Source organism: Chelon labrosus (genome assembly GCF_963514085.1).
Source record: "Chelon labrosus genome assembly, chromosome: 24".
In the NCBI taxonomy this organism is placed as follows: Eukaryota; Metazoa; Chordata; class Actinopteri; order Mugiliformes; family Mugilidae; genus Chelon; species Chelon labrosus.
The window spans coordinates 7,973,828-7,988,595 of NC_140357.1; the positions used below are offsets into that span (position 1 = coordinate 7,973,828).

Genomic DNA, 14,768 nt, shown 5'->3' on the forward strand with positions numbered 1-14,768 from the left:
TACATCTGCACGTTATCTAGCTTCGCCCTCAATCACCGCCTGATCAAAAAAAAAAAACCCTCATTCGCGGCTCCCGTCAATTGTGAACAAGGTCGTGATTATTTAAATCATTTGAAGTTTGCTGCTGATGTCGCTGCTCTTTCTTTCACGTGAAGCATTTGATCTCAAGTCCTCTGTGAATTTATTTAGATAAATATTGTATGGTGGAGAGTGGGTGTTTGGTTGCAACCTTGCAAACTGCATCTGCAGGTCCTATTTCTCTTTCATTTTATTTTTTTAATTTTCTAATTTGGTGTAACAGCCAAACAGCCGTGACTGAACACCTGACACCTGCATACCTCCGGTGTTGCTGCCACGCTCGCCGTTCCTTGCGTGCTCACGAGCAGCTACACCAAAAAACCATCTTACTCCTTCTCCCTTGTCCTTCAGCAACACAGCCGCGGTCGTCATGACAACAGAGCGGCTAATCTCCTTTGGACATGGAGGGAGAAAGTGCAAGAGCTTGCACGGAAACGTGCTTCTGAGTAGGAAAGTGTGTGTGTGTGTGTGTGATGAAGAGATGCAGTGCATGCTTGCATATTTTTCAGTGTGTGTGTGTGTGTGTGTGTGTGTGTGTGTGTGTGGATATAATCCATCTTAATTCAGGGATTTATTTAAAATCTAAAATGTTTAGGCTGTATATGATTAAACAACATGTTTTTCCTCATCATCTGGGAATGTCTGCCTTCATTTTTCCTTCTCCTGACCTTCATCGCGCTCAGAAAATCATTACTCTCCATTTTGGCTTCTTTCTCTTTAAATGCGCCCCTTCTTGTTCTTCTTCTTCTCCTATATGTTATCATTTCACAGAGAATTACGGGACATGTCTTCTCCCTTCTTCTGCCTCTGACACGCCCATTTCATCCCTCCAACAACTCCCTAATCTTCCAGCTATCCTCTCCCCTGTCAATGTCTTCATCCTTTTCAAATTGATTCATCCTGAATCATCTTTTCTATCTTGGTCTCCACACACACACACACACACACACAAACACTCCTTTCATCTCTCCACTAATTCCTAAACCCATCCTTCTGTCCCCCAGCCCCCGTGTCCCCCTCCTACTGTACTGTACAGCGTCCATCCCTGTTTCTCACGTTCCTCGATCCTCGCCTCTCCCTGCTCGCCTTGGATCACATACACACATATGTTACGGCTGATTAGGCTGGCACAGCCACTGGGCAGCCAGCCCACTGGAGGGGATGATGGAGGGATGCATAGAGAGTGTGAGGGAGAAATGGAGAGGTGGAGGGGGATATGGACAGAGGAGATGCACGGAAGAAGTGTTGATGATTGATGTGTGACATATGGTGGAAGTATTTTTATCGCCTCTTACAAAGCGAAGAAACCAGCTAGAAAATAATCCCCCGTGTTCCTGTAGTGCAGTAGCACAGCACGAGCCCAGTGCATCTGTGTGAGCGCGCGTGCGTGTGCATGTGCAGATGTGGATTCGGGGGGTTGAAGTGGTTTTCCGGTAGAGGGCGGAGTGAGAGAGAAAGTGAGGAGTTGGTGGTGGTGGGGGGGAAGCAAGCGCTGCAGAGGGCTGGAGCTGCGGAAAGGAGAGGAGCGGACACGGGTGGCAGCGGGTGCCGGGTACCCGCAGCTTGATTGCAGGCGGCGTGAGATGCAGGAGTCGGACGTCCCCCCGGTTGACTGAACGGGAAGCCTTAAATTAGCACGAGTCGCGGTTCGAGAGAAGAGTCTGGTGTCCGGTGGGCGCGCCCGCACACACACACACACACACACACACATTCACACGTCTTAAGAACAGCGGGAGATGCATTACGTCATAGCCTTTCGTCGCCCTAGATGACCGCGCGCACAGGACGGGATGATGCAGGGCTGCTGGACTAGAACGAGAACGGATTCAGCTGCTGCTGCTGCTCACGGGCGCCCGGTGGCGGTGTTTCGACCGGACGAGGGAGAAGTGGAGCCGCCGACGCGCGGCCGCCGGCTCTGATGGCTCCTCGCGCCCCGAGCGGGAAAGAGACACAGCAGTCGCCGCGGCGCGAGAGGGAAGGGGACAGCAGGTATCTGGGAAGTGACGTGGTATCCGCGCCCCGCGAGCAAGCACCACGGTGCGGTTGTCGTGCTTTTCACAGGAGGGCAGGAGCGGGAAGGCGAACATGGCCGCGCAGTCGGACGGCGGCAAAGCCGGGGTCGGGTGCGGCGGTTTCGCCCAGCTGTACGATGTTGACGCCGAGGAGCCCCTGGACTCCGCCGCGATCCACATCTGTCAGTGCTGCCGCACCTCCGCGTGCTACTGGGGCTGCCGCTCAGCCTGCCTCGGCTCTCTACTCGGCGGGGGCCAGCCCGTCGGAGGGGCCGGTATCCGGGAGACTCACTGCCCTCCCCGCGAACAGCTGTGGCTGGACTGCCTCTGGATCGTCCTCGCCCTCCTTGTCTTCTTCTGGGACGTTGGCACAGACCTGTGCCTGGCGGTGGACTACTACCGCAGGCAGGACTACCTCTGGTTCGGCCTCACTCTCTTCTTCGTGCTGGTGCCCTCGGTGCTGGTCCAGATTCTAAGTTTCCGCTGGTTCGTGCAGGACTACACGGGCGGGGGGCTCGGGGAGGTGGAGGGGCTGACCAAGCGGGGCACCGTGGCTCTGGGGTGCTTGTACCCCGGCAGGGACCGCCTGCAGCTGGTCACCATCTGGCTGTGGCAGGCCACCTTACACATCCTGCAGCTGGGGCAAGTGTGGAGGTAGGGGAGCACGGCACAAACAAAACAACACACCTGATCTCATGACCCCAACCCCTCTCCGTCTCTCCCTCTATCTCCCCCTCTCTCTCTCACACACACACTTAACGTTGCCAGTGGCCAGAGTACATGTCGACCTGATGCAGCCACAAGAAATAACATCCTTGCTTCACAGTGACAGGCAGGAGAGGAGGACAGGGAAACGCTCTCTGAGCTTTCTCCGCCACTTACTCGAGTTAAGATCTAGGAATGATTTTTAAAAAGAGACAGGCACGAAAACTTAAAGCAGAGTTTCTGGTTTTTTATCACTTCTGGGGAACGCTTGAACACTTGATAATCCGCAGCCAGAAAGAGCAGAGGTACAAGTACGTGACACTGAATACTACTACTACTACTACTACTGTAGTGGCAGGAGTGTTTCTGCAGTGAGCCTTTACTACACACACTCCTATAGGAAACCTTGTACGTCAGGCTGATGTCGAGATTAAGTCACATCCAGAGTGTTTGTAGGGTCTGACTGAAGCGCTCTCTCCGTGGTGCTGAATACACTTCCAGCACCACTGACAGCGCTCGGTCAGGGTTCTCGCTTTAGTCAGAGAACATGAAAAGTCAGGGGCTTTGTGAATGTGTGTAGGTGTGTGTGTGTGCTTGTCAGCGTGTGTGTGACCAGTGGAAAAACGGTGTCACGGCTCTTCCCGTGAGTGTCAGCATGCATGGAGAGTACAAAGAGGAAAAGCATCTGCGCTTCTGGCAACACATCTCTCTCTCTCCCTAACTCTCGCTCTCTCTCTTTCACACACACACACACACACACACACACAAATACAGTTGGAGAAGGGTGAGGTGCTAATTGTAGTGCTAAAAGCGCTATTGGGAAAAAAACAGAAACATGCCCCTTCCGTTTGTTTCTTGCTTCATATAAATGTACGTTTGAGCGTATCTTGGAGAGCAGACGTAGTAGTAGAAGGAGTGTGTTCACTCTCAATCTCACTCGCCCCCCCCGCCCCTCCTCTCCTCTCTCCAATACGACTTCTTAATGGTGTCCACTAGCCTCTGGGTGTGCAGGGAGAGCAGAGCGCTGTGTGTTTGTGTGTTTACATGCCGCTGTGCTGGGGATGGGCTACTCAGCTCTTCTGCTTCGGTTGTAGGGTTAAATCAACCCCTAACACACATAAACATCCCTCCTCTACCTCCACCTACCCCCTCGGTATACAGAATGGACTCTCCCACCTGGAGGAGAAGGGAAGGAGGAAGCTTGGGTTGGGAGGGGGGCGCTGAGGAAATGGTACGACCTGATTGAGACAGATCGCTTAGAGATGGAGAGGCTGTGGGGAAAGGGAGTAAAAAAAAAAAGAAGGGAGGAGGGGAGAGGAGAAGTGAGAGTGGTGGGGGCAGGGTGGAGTGGTAGATCTACTGTATTCAGTGCATATGGTTTTTAAACCGCATCCTTCCATGTCAAGCCTTTAAGTGGCTGTCACATCCCCCCCCTATACTGCACTGCACGGCAAAACATCAACCATTATCTCGAGCGTTAGAGACCGGACTTCCCGTTTTTTTTAAGAGGTTCTTAAAAAGCTGAAAAACAGACAAACGCTGCTAATTTACCCTTCACCGCTACAGAGTCAAGGGCATTTAGGCGTTAATTTAAAACATCCATTAATTCCGGTTTGTTTAGAAGCACTAGCATAATGAACGGTGTGCGTGCACATGTGGGCGTCTTGATGTGCACGGTGCATTATTTACGATTTGTGAATTAGAGCCGGGTGTGTTGTTTTTTTGTTGTTTTTTTCAAACCAGATGGCCCGTAATAGCTGTACATACAAGATGCATGCATAATGCAGGAGCTCACACACACACACACATGCGGCGTGACAATCATAGCGTAGTGTAGCAATGCACACGCTGCGAAGAAATCATCATCAGAGCGCAGCAACACACATACATGGCTGAACGCGCGCACACACACACACACAAACACACAGAGTGAGTACCCTAAGGCAGTTTAATTGAAATCACTGCCCACATCCCACCCACATCTACTGTAGCTTCCCAGATCTAGAAATCCACTTAGTATGTGTTGCTCTTGTCGCGGCTGTTTGTTCACAGAGAGGTTCAATTAAATGTTCAGCCCATTAATAAAGGGAATGTTTCTATTCATAGGCCGCAGCTGTTTTGGGATTTTATTGGTTTTAGGTGTCAAATCAGACAAAAGAAGGGAAAGGAAAGGGAAAGTATGGGTGATTAAATGATTGGTGAGCATGCTGCTAGTGGCAGGTTGAGTAGTTTTGTTCTTTAGAAGCTCTAACAACCAATTTTTCAGAAAATCAAACACAGATATCCAGTGATTAGTCTAATGTCTAAGAAATGCCAGGTTTATGACAAAGACAAGCATTAAACCATTTCCTATGCAAATCTGGAAAGAGCAGATATTTAGTTTATGCCTGACTCAATGTTTCAGCAGCATTATCTGTGAATTTCTTACTATTAGTGCAGTTGAAGAGAAAACAAACGAGCCTAAGAGAAACCTCTGAAACCCCTGCAGGTACATCCGGACGCTGTACCTGGGCGTCATGTCGCGGCGGCAGAAGGAGCACCAGCGGCGGTGGTACTGGGCCATGATGTTCGAGTACGCGGACGTCAACATGCTGCGCCTGCTGGAGACCTTCCTGGAGTCGGCGCCTCAGCTGGTCCTGCAGCTCTGCATCATGATCCAGGAGAACCGGGCCGAGACGCTGCAGTGTAGGTGTCGGACTGAAAGAAAGAAAGAAAGAAAGAAAAATGCATGAACTTCCCGCCGGACAACATAATAGCGTGCCTTCACTTTGACAACAATGCACATACAAATTAGCAGCTGCACAAACAGTCATTAGCAATTTGCTCACATCGTGCTAGCTACAGATGGGGCGGCTTTTGGATTTTCACAGTTCTTTTGATTCAGGTACACCAAGAAAAGACAATCATCAGCGTTCAGTTCAGACGACGTGCTAGCCGAACACCTCACACATCACCCCCTCGTCTCTACCTTATTCATCCAGGAAACACGGGAGATGTGTCATCTAGGTGGCCACCCACTGGCGTTATTCATACTTATCACTCAGGAGTTCTGGACAAAACCTTTAATGCAAATCTGTGACTAGTATTATGTGGGGGGGTGGATGCATGCAGCAGCTGGGACATTAAAAATAACAAATGTTTCTGTCGTGTCACACACCACCTCTTATTTAAAGATGCGGCCGCGTCATTACACAAAACGCCCCCCAGTGACTCATAATATTGTGTTAACATACTTGCTGTGTCACGAGGCTTGACACATTAATTCTACCTTGTCCTGACTAATTCTCAGAGAAATGAGAAGCGTTTAAATCCTCCACCTCTTGTCTCTGCCCCGCAGGCATCTCCTCCCTTGCCTCCCTCCTCTCCCTCGCTTGGGTCCTGGCTTCCTACCACAAGCTGCTGCGGGACTCCCGCGACGACCAGCGCAGCATGAGCTACCGCGGGGCGCTGCTGCACCTCTTCTGGCGCCTCTTCACCATCTCGTCCCGCGTCCTCTCGCTCGCCCTCTTCGCCTCCCTCTTCCACATCTACTTCGGCATCTTCGTGGTGGTGCACTGGTGCGCCATGGCCTTCTGGGTGGTGCACGGGGGCACCGACTTCTGCATGTCCAAGTGGGAGGAGGTGCTCTTCAACATGGTGGTCGGCATCGTCTACATCTTCTGCTGGTTCAACGTGAAGGAGGGACGGACGCGCCACCGAATGGTAGCGTACTACACCGTGGTGCTGGCTGAGAACACCATCCTCACTGGCTTGTGGTGAGTTATTTGCATTTTCCTTCATCCTGGATGTCGTATGATGAAAGAAATCCTGACTACATGCTCGCTTACTTGAAGTTGGCTTGTCACATAAAACAGCACAATGTCTCAGTGGGCTTTTCTTTTGCAAGATAACAACAACAATGAAACTGTGAAGTAGCAATTCTTCACATAGCAGCAAGAAGAAAGGGCAGACGGAGATGTGGATGGGACAGCTCTGAGGACGTGTGTGGGGATGTGGGCAACCTGGGATTTGAGAATGTTAAGCTAGCATTTTAAAGATCGGGCAAGTGGGAGACATCTTATTGCTGAAACTGTTCAAATCGTACAACAGATCCAAGAAGAAAGTATTGTCTGAGCAAAGCTTGACATGTCTTCTTCCTCTGTGCCACAGGACTCCATTGTTTGTCCAATCCCACACACACACACACCGTTCCAGATGCCATAAACATTTACCAGAGGAATGAATGTGTAATAATCCACAGCTGAAAATAGTTCCCAAACAAACGCTCGCCGCAGCCCTCGCTTTTCAGAGGGAATGAATGGGTGTGAAAGCGCTGAGAGGCAAACAAACACGTTGTTGACTTTGGTCTTTTCGTGGAATTGGTTGACAGTGGCACAAAGACTTTAGCTTTACACTTCAAAAGAGCATTTGTGGTTTCAAGTGAGTGTAGGAGGCTGCGTGAAAACACAAAGACAAGACGTTAATGGAGGAGTGAAACAGTTTAAAACTCTTGACAAGAAGCCACAATGTCAGGGACTGTATGTAATGATGTGAACTCTCCGTGCTGCAGGTACGCATACAGGGACCCGGTGCTGACCGACTCCTACGCCGTCCCAGCGCTGTGCAGCGTCTACCTGACGTTCGCCGGTGGCGTCCTGGTCATGCTGCTGTACTACGGCTTCCTGCACCCCGCCACCGCCCACCTCCAGCCGAGCCCCGCCTCATCCTGCTGCGCCCAGCTCCTCTGGGGGCTCCCTCTGCCCCCGTCGGCCCCGCCCACCGCCCCGCCCACCCCGGCCCACATGACCAAGTCGCAGACGGAAGAGGATGTGGCCGAGACGTGTCTTCCCGTCTTCCAGGTGAGGTCTGCGCCCCCCACCTCCAAGCCCGAGGGGCCGCTTATAAAGATCGACATGCCCAGGAAGCGCTACCCGGCATGGGACGCCCACTACGTAGACAGGCGCCTGCGGAGGACTATAAACATCCTGCAGTATATAACGCCAGCTGCAGTGGGCATACGCTACCGTGACGGACCCCTGCTGTATGAACTGTTGCAGTATGAGTCCTCACTCTGACACACACACACACACATACACACACACACACACACACCTGTACACGTAAGCACATTCGCACCATAACAACACATGTATGTACACATGGATGTTACATGACTTAGATTTATAGACATGTTCACCGGCACAGTCACACTGGATAGAAGCACACACACACTAAAGCAATCGTCCACACGTTTACCCGCGCACACGCAATCCCTCACACATTTCTGGCGGGCGCTCATGACCCGCGAGTCCCGTGGCCATGACTCAACAAGCTGCTTCGGCGCGAGTCCATCTCCTTCCCTCTTAATTCTTCTGTGTCCCTATCCGACTCCTCTAATTGCGCTTCACTCGGTCTCATTTCTTTCATTTCACACGTGCGCGTTCCGCTGTGGAGAAAAATACACCCCCCTCCCCCCGAAAAAATTAAAAAAACGGGACGCAAGAGTCCTTCACCACGCCGCGAGGTTATGTATGTTGTGTTCGTCCCACGTTCACGGGTCTCAGTAGAATAAAAAGATGTGACGCAAAGGAAGAACAAACGTCACTTTTAATCGTCGTTCAGTCTCGTGAAAAGGTAGTGTATATATTTTGTATGTACAGAGAGGGTGTTTTTTTAAACGTGCCGTCACATTGATGTTGGACAAACCTCTTGGACACATTCGATTTTTGGGACCTGGCCGACAAGGTTAGCAGAGAGAGTGGCAGGGGCATGATGGGAAACGACGGCGATAGAGCAAGTATTCACACAAATTAACAATTTCATACAAAAAATTTTGCCTCTTAAACAGCCCAAATTTTTCTGAATTCCGTTTATTGGTTTTCTTGCCGGTGTTAAAACAGACTACTCTCATGCTTGTACACCAAATATGGCAGAAGTGATTAGCTTAGCTTAGCATTAAAGCTGAAAGCAGGTGGAAAGAGCTAGCTATGTTAGCTTTGTTAGCTTGGACACCTATAAAACCAGTACAGTTTGATCCTGTCACTATTTCTTAGCCCAGCCATTAAAATAATAGCATTAACTCGCTACAAGTTAAGCTAGCTGAGCTAGCTAGGCTAACTCCGTTCCGCTTTTGGTCTGCGCACCCTTCTATGCTCACGGCATCTCGGCTGTAGTTACATACTTTAAAAAAAAATAATAAACTGCCAATGAGTTGCGTAGCCCATGTTAAGTGACAATTAGTGGCTTTAGCTTGGAGGAAAATCTGAATTTGGCACCAAAAATAGCGACAACAGCTACACGTAGCTAGCTAGCTGGTCATTTTGACGAGATATTAACCGAGACGGTTATAAATTTAATGAATTATCAGCCCATATATTAAAAAAAATTAATTATTATTAGATCTCTTTACTGTAACTGAAGTCTCTCAAAACATCTTGCACGCTACAATGCTAGCACTGAGCTAGTTACGGCATTGGAAACACTAAATGCTTGGCGGTCAAACGGTTTAGGAAGCTAATGAGCAGTTATCATAATGTAGGAATTAGAAAGACAAAACAAAAACATGATGGATGGGATTCTAATGTGAAATTTATATGAAAAAAAAACTTAACTAGAAGAAAATGACTGAAAAAAAAAACAGATTTAGAAATAAAGAGATGAAACACAGCAACACCATCAACTACCATGTCAGTGGAAGACGTCTTGGTGCCAGCTGATGATTTAAGTATTACTAATATGTGGTTTTATCTTAAATATTATCATAATATCATAGTTGTGTGTGCCGTCAGGGGGTCCAACGCCTCTCCATAACTTCCTGTTGGGCTCGTAGGGGTTAAACTAGGGATCGCCAAATTTGCATCAGAGAGAGACTAATTATTTTTGATCCGTGTCTACTACATTCTCGTGTGTGATGTCTTAGTCATGTCACGCTAACAGGGTGCTGCCACTGAAGCCGATATAAAAACCTGTTTTGGACTTCAGTCGTCACAACCCCCTCCCGATGACTCGTCTACTCCTGTATCGCCTCCAATATCGACTCCTCCGAAGCCACCCACGGCTGAGCTGTGATGTGTGGCTCATTATTTATTTTTTTTTTTATTTGGTTTGTTTATCCCCGTAATCCAAGCTGTTACATTGGCAGGGGACAACAAATGAGCTGAGATATCAGTCATCGGCCCGTCGACGGGAAGGCTCCCGAAGGGGGATGGGGCTGCCGTTTGCTCAGCGGGGTGGCGAGTAAAACGCTAAACGATTGGAAAGTGTTTATCTGCCGTCCACAGCTTTTCCGTCCGTCAGTCCCATGTCAGTGATAGAGGAGCCATTTGGGATGGTGCCGTTTGGAAAAGATGATCCCAACACATGCTTCTTGTTCTTTCTGCTGTCCAAGAGGATCGAGCAGGGGAAAGTGAAAGAGCTTAAGAGCACATAAAAAGAGTTAAACGAAGGGGTACTTTAACATATTTTAGAGTTTTGGTCTCTTTTTTTGGTCCAAATTGTGTTTGTGAGGGTTTAGCAGCCACCGGTTTTCATTAATCAAGCAAAATTTCAACATTTCTAGCCTCTTGTGTGAGGATCTGCTGATTTTGAATGATCGGAAAGACGTAACCCTACGTCCAAAACCTTTTTTTTCCCATCTAAATAGTTTTTAGAGGCTAAAACGATTTTAAAAAGAGCAGAAACATCCTTCCTATCCTGTTAATCTTCTCACGACCCTCGGATTAATCAATCAAGCCGTTCGTGGGTGTCCCAGACCTTTGCCCCAGACACAGTATGGGCAAGTAAAATAAAAAAAAAAGGAGACCAACACCAAAAATGCTTAAAGTATCCCTTTAAGCGTCAACAGTGAGGCAGTGAGCTTACATTACTTTTCTGTGGTGCTAGCTGATTAACACAAAAAAAAAGACAAATCAGTTCATTTGCTGCAAACTGGCAAATAGATTCAATAGGTGCGACGGAAGCAGCTGCATCTGCGTTCATATGGTGCAACCTTCAAGCTACAGAGTCAATTGGCTGCTAATCCCACTTCATATGGTGCAAATATGAAACACACATGTACTTATGGTGCAATAAGGGCAGATTGTCTCTTTGAATTCTATGGTGCAACTTGAGTACTGCCTTCAGTTATCGGCCAAGGCTGTGCCAAAGGCTCCGTCCAAATGGACAACTGCTCTTCCTGTCCTGCAGAAGCTATGCAAGTCTCCGACGCAGGGAGATGTGCTTAGTGTACACACACACACACACACATATACACTCAAACACAAATACACACACAGGGTTTTTTCCTCCAGCAGCAGGGAGATATGCTTAGTACGCGACACACAAAGTATGAGGATGTATCCCTACCTCACCACTCCCGACACACAAACACACACTTACTCACACACCAGTGTCCAATAATCCCTGACCCCTTTATAATTTGGGAACAATATTCATATGGTGCTATTGAGTCAAGCCGTATGGTTTTTGTATAGTTGTGGTGACCGTGGAGAATTTAGCCAAATATGTTTAGAAAGATTGTTTAGTGTTAATTCTAGGTTTCCTCGCGCGGAGAGTGTACATAAAAACAGCAACACCTTCTGTCTCTGTGAATCTGAGCGACACATAAACGCGACAATGCCTTATACGCTCAGATGAGGCGGAGGTGTATTTCTTTTTTTTCCCCCCATAGGAGGTTGGTGCTACGTTTTTGGTACACTCTGCTCTGGACATGCGTCGTACATTAAGCATGGGTCCAGTGCACAGAAGTCAGGAAAAGGAAAACACCACACTGTGTTAGCACGTCGTCCTAAAAACTGAATATGTGCCATGTAGAGACCACAGTCAGGCATTCTCCTTGTCCGTTTCACAGATCGTGCTTGTGAATTTCTTTGCATGAATGTTCTAGATTCGAGGGCACAGGTAAATGGTCACTGCAGAGACTTAAATGTTTGAAGAGTCACAGTGCTGTTGTTGTTGTTGTTGTTAGAAGGAGATTCATTTTGAGCTCCTGAGCAGCTGTTATAGCTCGCTTTCCTCCCCCCCCCCCCCCCCCCGGCGCTGACCTCTGATCTTTTTGACCCGCGCACCTAGAGCTCCAGCCAATCAGAGATCAGGTTTAACGCAGCCAAATCAGGTCGGACAACACCAAATAGTACAGCTCCTTATTTATAGTGTGCACGTGCGGCGTTCAGACTCGACTTACGCCTTTCAAATCAAAGTGCAGGTGTCATACCTCAATCTTGCATCAACGACAAGTCAAAAATTCATCCACTCTGGGTCTAAAGTTGAGTCTGCTTGCCGCAATATGAAAAGTTTTCCAGTGAAAACCAGAGCCTTAACCAGGCCCACTCTGTAGGAAATAATAAAGAAAAAAAAACAATCCAGTCAGTGTTATGTTGTATGGCTACACATCCACAGCTATGCAAGGTTACAGACGAGAAGGTTCTGGGCTTGGATAACCTTTACAGAACAATACCACATCACTGTTCTCATGTATTGCTTGTTTCAGCATTATCTTTGCCTCTTTTTTTTTGTGAGAAGAGGTGGGGAGAAAAAAAAAAGTGTTAACGTGCAGCAATGCAAACCTGTTGTTCCATTTGTTTACATTTTAAAAATCTTTGTGTAATTTGGTCAAGTTCAAGGAGTTGTTTTACACTTTTCTTCTATTAAGATTGTCTTTTGATGAGTTGTAATTGGGAGTCGGGAGGGGGAGAACTGTTATGTACCTTTGCCTTGGTGATAACTGGGATGAATGCCGCCTCCCGAATGAAGAATGTGTATCTTATTGTGAAGATTAAATCCTTTTTTTTTTTTGGTTTCCTTTGGATAAACACACAAATGTTCCACTATCAGGGTCTGCAAAGCATATGAGGCCTGTGTTAAGGCTGTGTGTGTGTGTGTGTGTGAAAGATGTGATGTGTGTGTGTTTGCGAGTGCAAGCTAACGTATGTGTCACTAATGCTTCATATGCTTTTTCTTTTCTTGTAGCCAAAGTTTTACTTGCTTGGTCCAGAGCTGTGAAATTATCATCACTCATCGTGGTTTTAAAGAACCAAGAGGCCAGACGCTAAACTGTTTCTGATCTCAGAGCAGTTTCTACCAGATCCGAGTCCAACCGCGACTGAAATCGTTTTCTTGATTTGGAGCTGGAGGTTGTGTCAGCACAAATACGCAATCAGAGAAAAAAACGGTGGAAACGTTTTCAGTGGTTGGACTCGGGTTTGGATACTACAAGCACAGGGCAGGGTCAAACTAAACCTTAACTTGGATGTATCTATAAGACAGCTTTTATTTTGTCAGGGTCATGCTTTTCTACTGTGTTTGAAAAAAAAAAGAAACTAAAAAAAGTAGCTCTAGAGAGTTTTGATGTGCAGAAGTACCTTTCATTTTCTCGTGGTTGGCATTTTGATTGTAAATACCTTTTTTTATTATTGTTTTATTTTGGCAATCCTCCTCAGTTTGATCTATGTTCCATGGGTTTGCTTAGATGGCTCTTTCAAATGTACTGATAGTAAATGTTCTTTATAAATATCCAGAATGTAAGACGAGAGAAGAAAAATACAGCTCGACTGGAAACTGTGTTTTTTTTGTTTTTGTTTTTTGTAGGAATCTGTGCCATCGTGTTGTCTTGAGTATAAGCACACTGATATTAGTAGATCTGTAGGCGGGTGAAGTTTCTGGAGGTGATTTGCCAGACAGTCACAGTTGTGCTTTGGTTCAGTTTTGTTTTTTGTACAAAATTATATTGTACATAATTTAGATATAGTCTCTCCTGCTAAAAACTAGATATTGTCTTTTATTTTCTCTGCAGAGAAACTCCTGATCCACAGGGAATGGTTAGAAAAAATCAAAACCGATTATATAGTATTATTTATCTTACAGACATGTCCTTATGGTTTAGTATTTAACGTCAGTTAGCATAAAAGCTGGAAGCAAAGGAAACAGCTAATAGGCTAGTTAGCTAGAATAGCTAACTAGCCTATTAGCTGGATTCAGTTAGATTGTATAATAACAAAATATAATCTTCATTTCTCCGCAAAATGCAATGACTACAGAAGCAAATATTTTACACTAAATTTCATTTATTTACAGAGAAATGCTACTTTTTAATCCCAGTGATTTATTTGGCTTCACAGCATAGCTAATTAGCTCGCTAGCTAGCTCTGCTAACGGAACCTCCTACCGAAGTAATGATTAGCAAAACGAATCTATTTATTATTATTATTTTACATGTATTCATTTATTCAACACAAATGTCACTTTCAAACCCGTACGGTTTGTGTAAAAGCACTTATTCCCACCTGTAAAGTATTTAGCTGCAATTAGCATAAAAAAGGAGGAAGCTAAGGGAAACGGCTAAATAGCACGCAGTAGCTAGCTCTGAATAGATGGAAACCAATAAACTACCATTTCTTTAAGTTCATTTTATTTTTTATTTTTGTGTAGATAAAAAAAAGAAACACAAATAATAAAATAAATAGTTTAGTTAAAATATAGACGTGCTGGTGGGTTTTATGTAACACATCCAACAGGCCAGCTGTCTACCCTGCTTCCTGTGTCTTTATGCTAACTTAATCCAGCTGCTGACTTTAGCTTGAAAGTTAACATGCATATATGATAATGGTATGTGTCTTTGCTCTCTCAGCAAAAAAAAGTAATAATTATATTTTCCAAAATATCAAAAATGTTTGATTTAGTTCACCAAAACGGTTTCCAACCAGTGTTAGCTTAGCATAACGACTGTCTGGCTAACATCTCCTACCTTCCCTGTAGAAGTGATGGCTGCCGTCGTCAACCATGTTCCAACCACTCCTGCTCATAAAAAAGAAATCAACAACACCTATTCAGGAATCTTTTGCTCTTTCTTTTTGTGGGAGGGGGTTCCCTGATTCACACCAAATATCTCTGACCAACCACAAACAAGACGGACGGGAGACAAATGAGAAGACACATGATGTATCTCTGGTTTGTCTGTGTATTCTGTGTTTAGTAAACTGGGGAAGAGTTGAATGATAT

At 46.5% G+C, this 14,768-nt stretch overlaps 1 protein-coding gene across 1 annotated transcript; it reads left to right on the forward strand.

The window, feature by feature from the left end:
* Positions 1 to 2,163: 2,163 nt before the first annotated feature.
* Positions 2,164 to 7,849, forward strand: xkr6a (XK, Kell blood group complex subunit-related family, member 6a; the record flags this gene model as incomplete). Its single annotated transcript, XM_084574095.1, has 4 exons — positions 2,164 to 2,744; positions 5,284 to 5,480; positions 6,133 to 6,550; positions 7,345 to 7,849. 4 exons carry the CDS (start codon positions 2,164 to 2,166, stop codon positions 7,847 to 7,849), a joined length of 1,701 nt encoding a protein of 566 aa, XP_084430221.1.
* Positions 7,850 to 14,768: the final 6,919 nt, after the last annotated feature.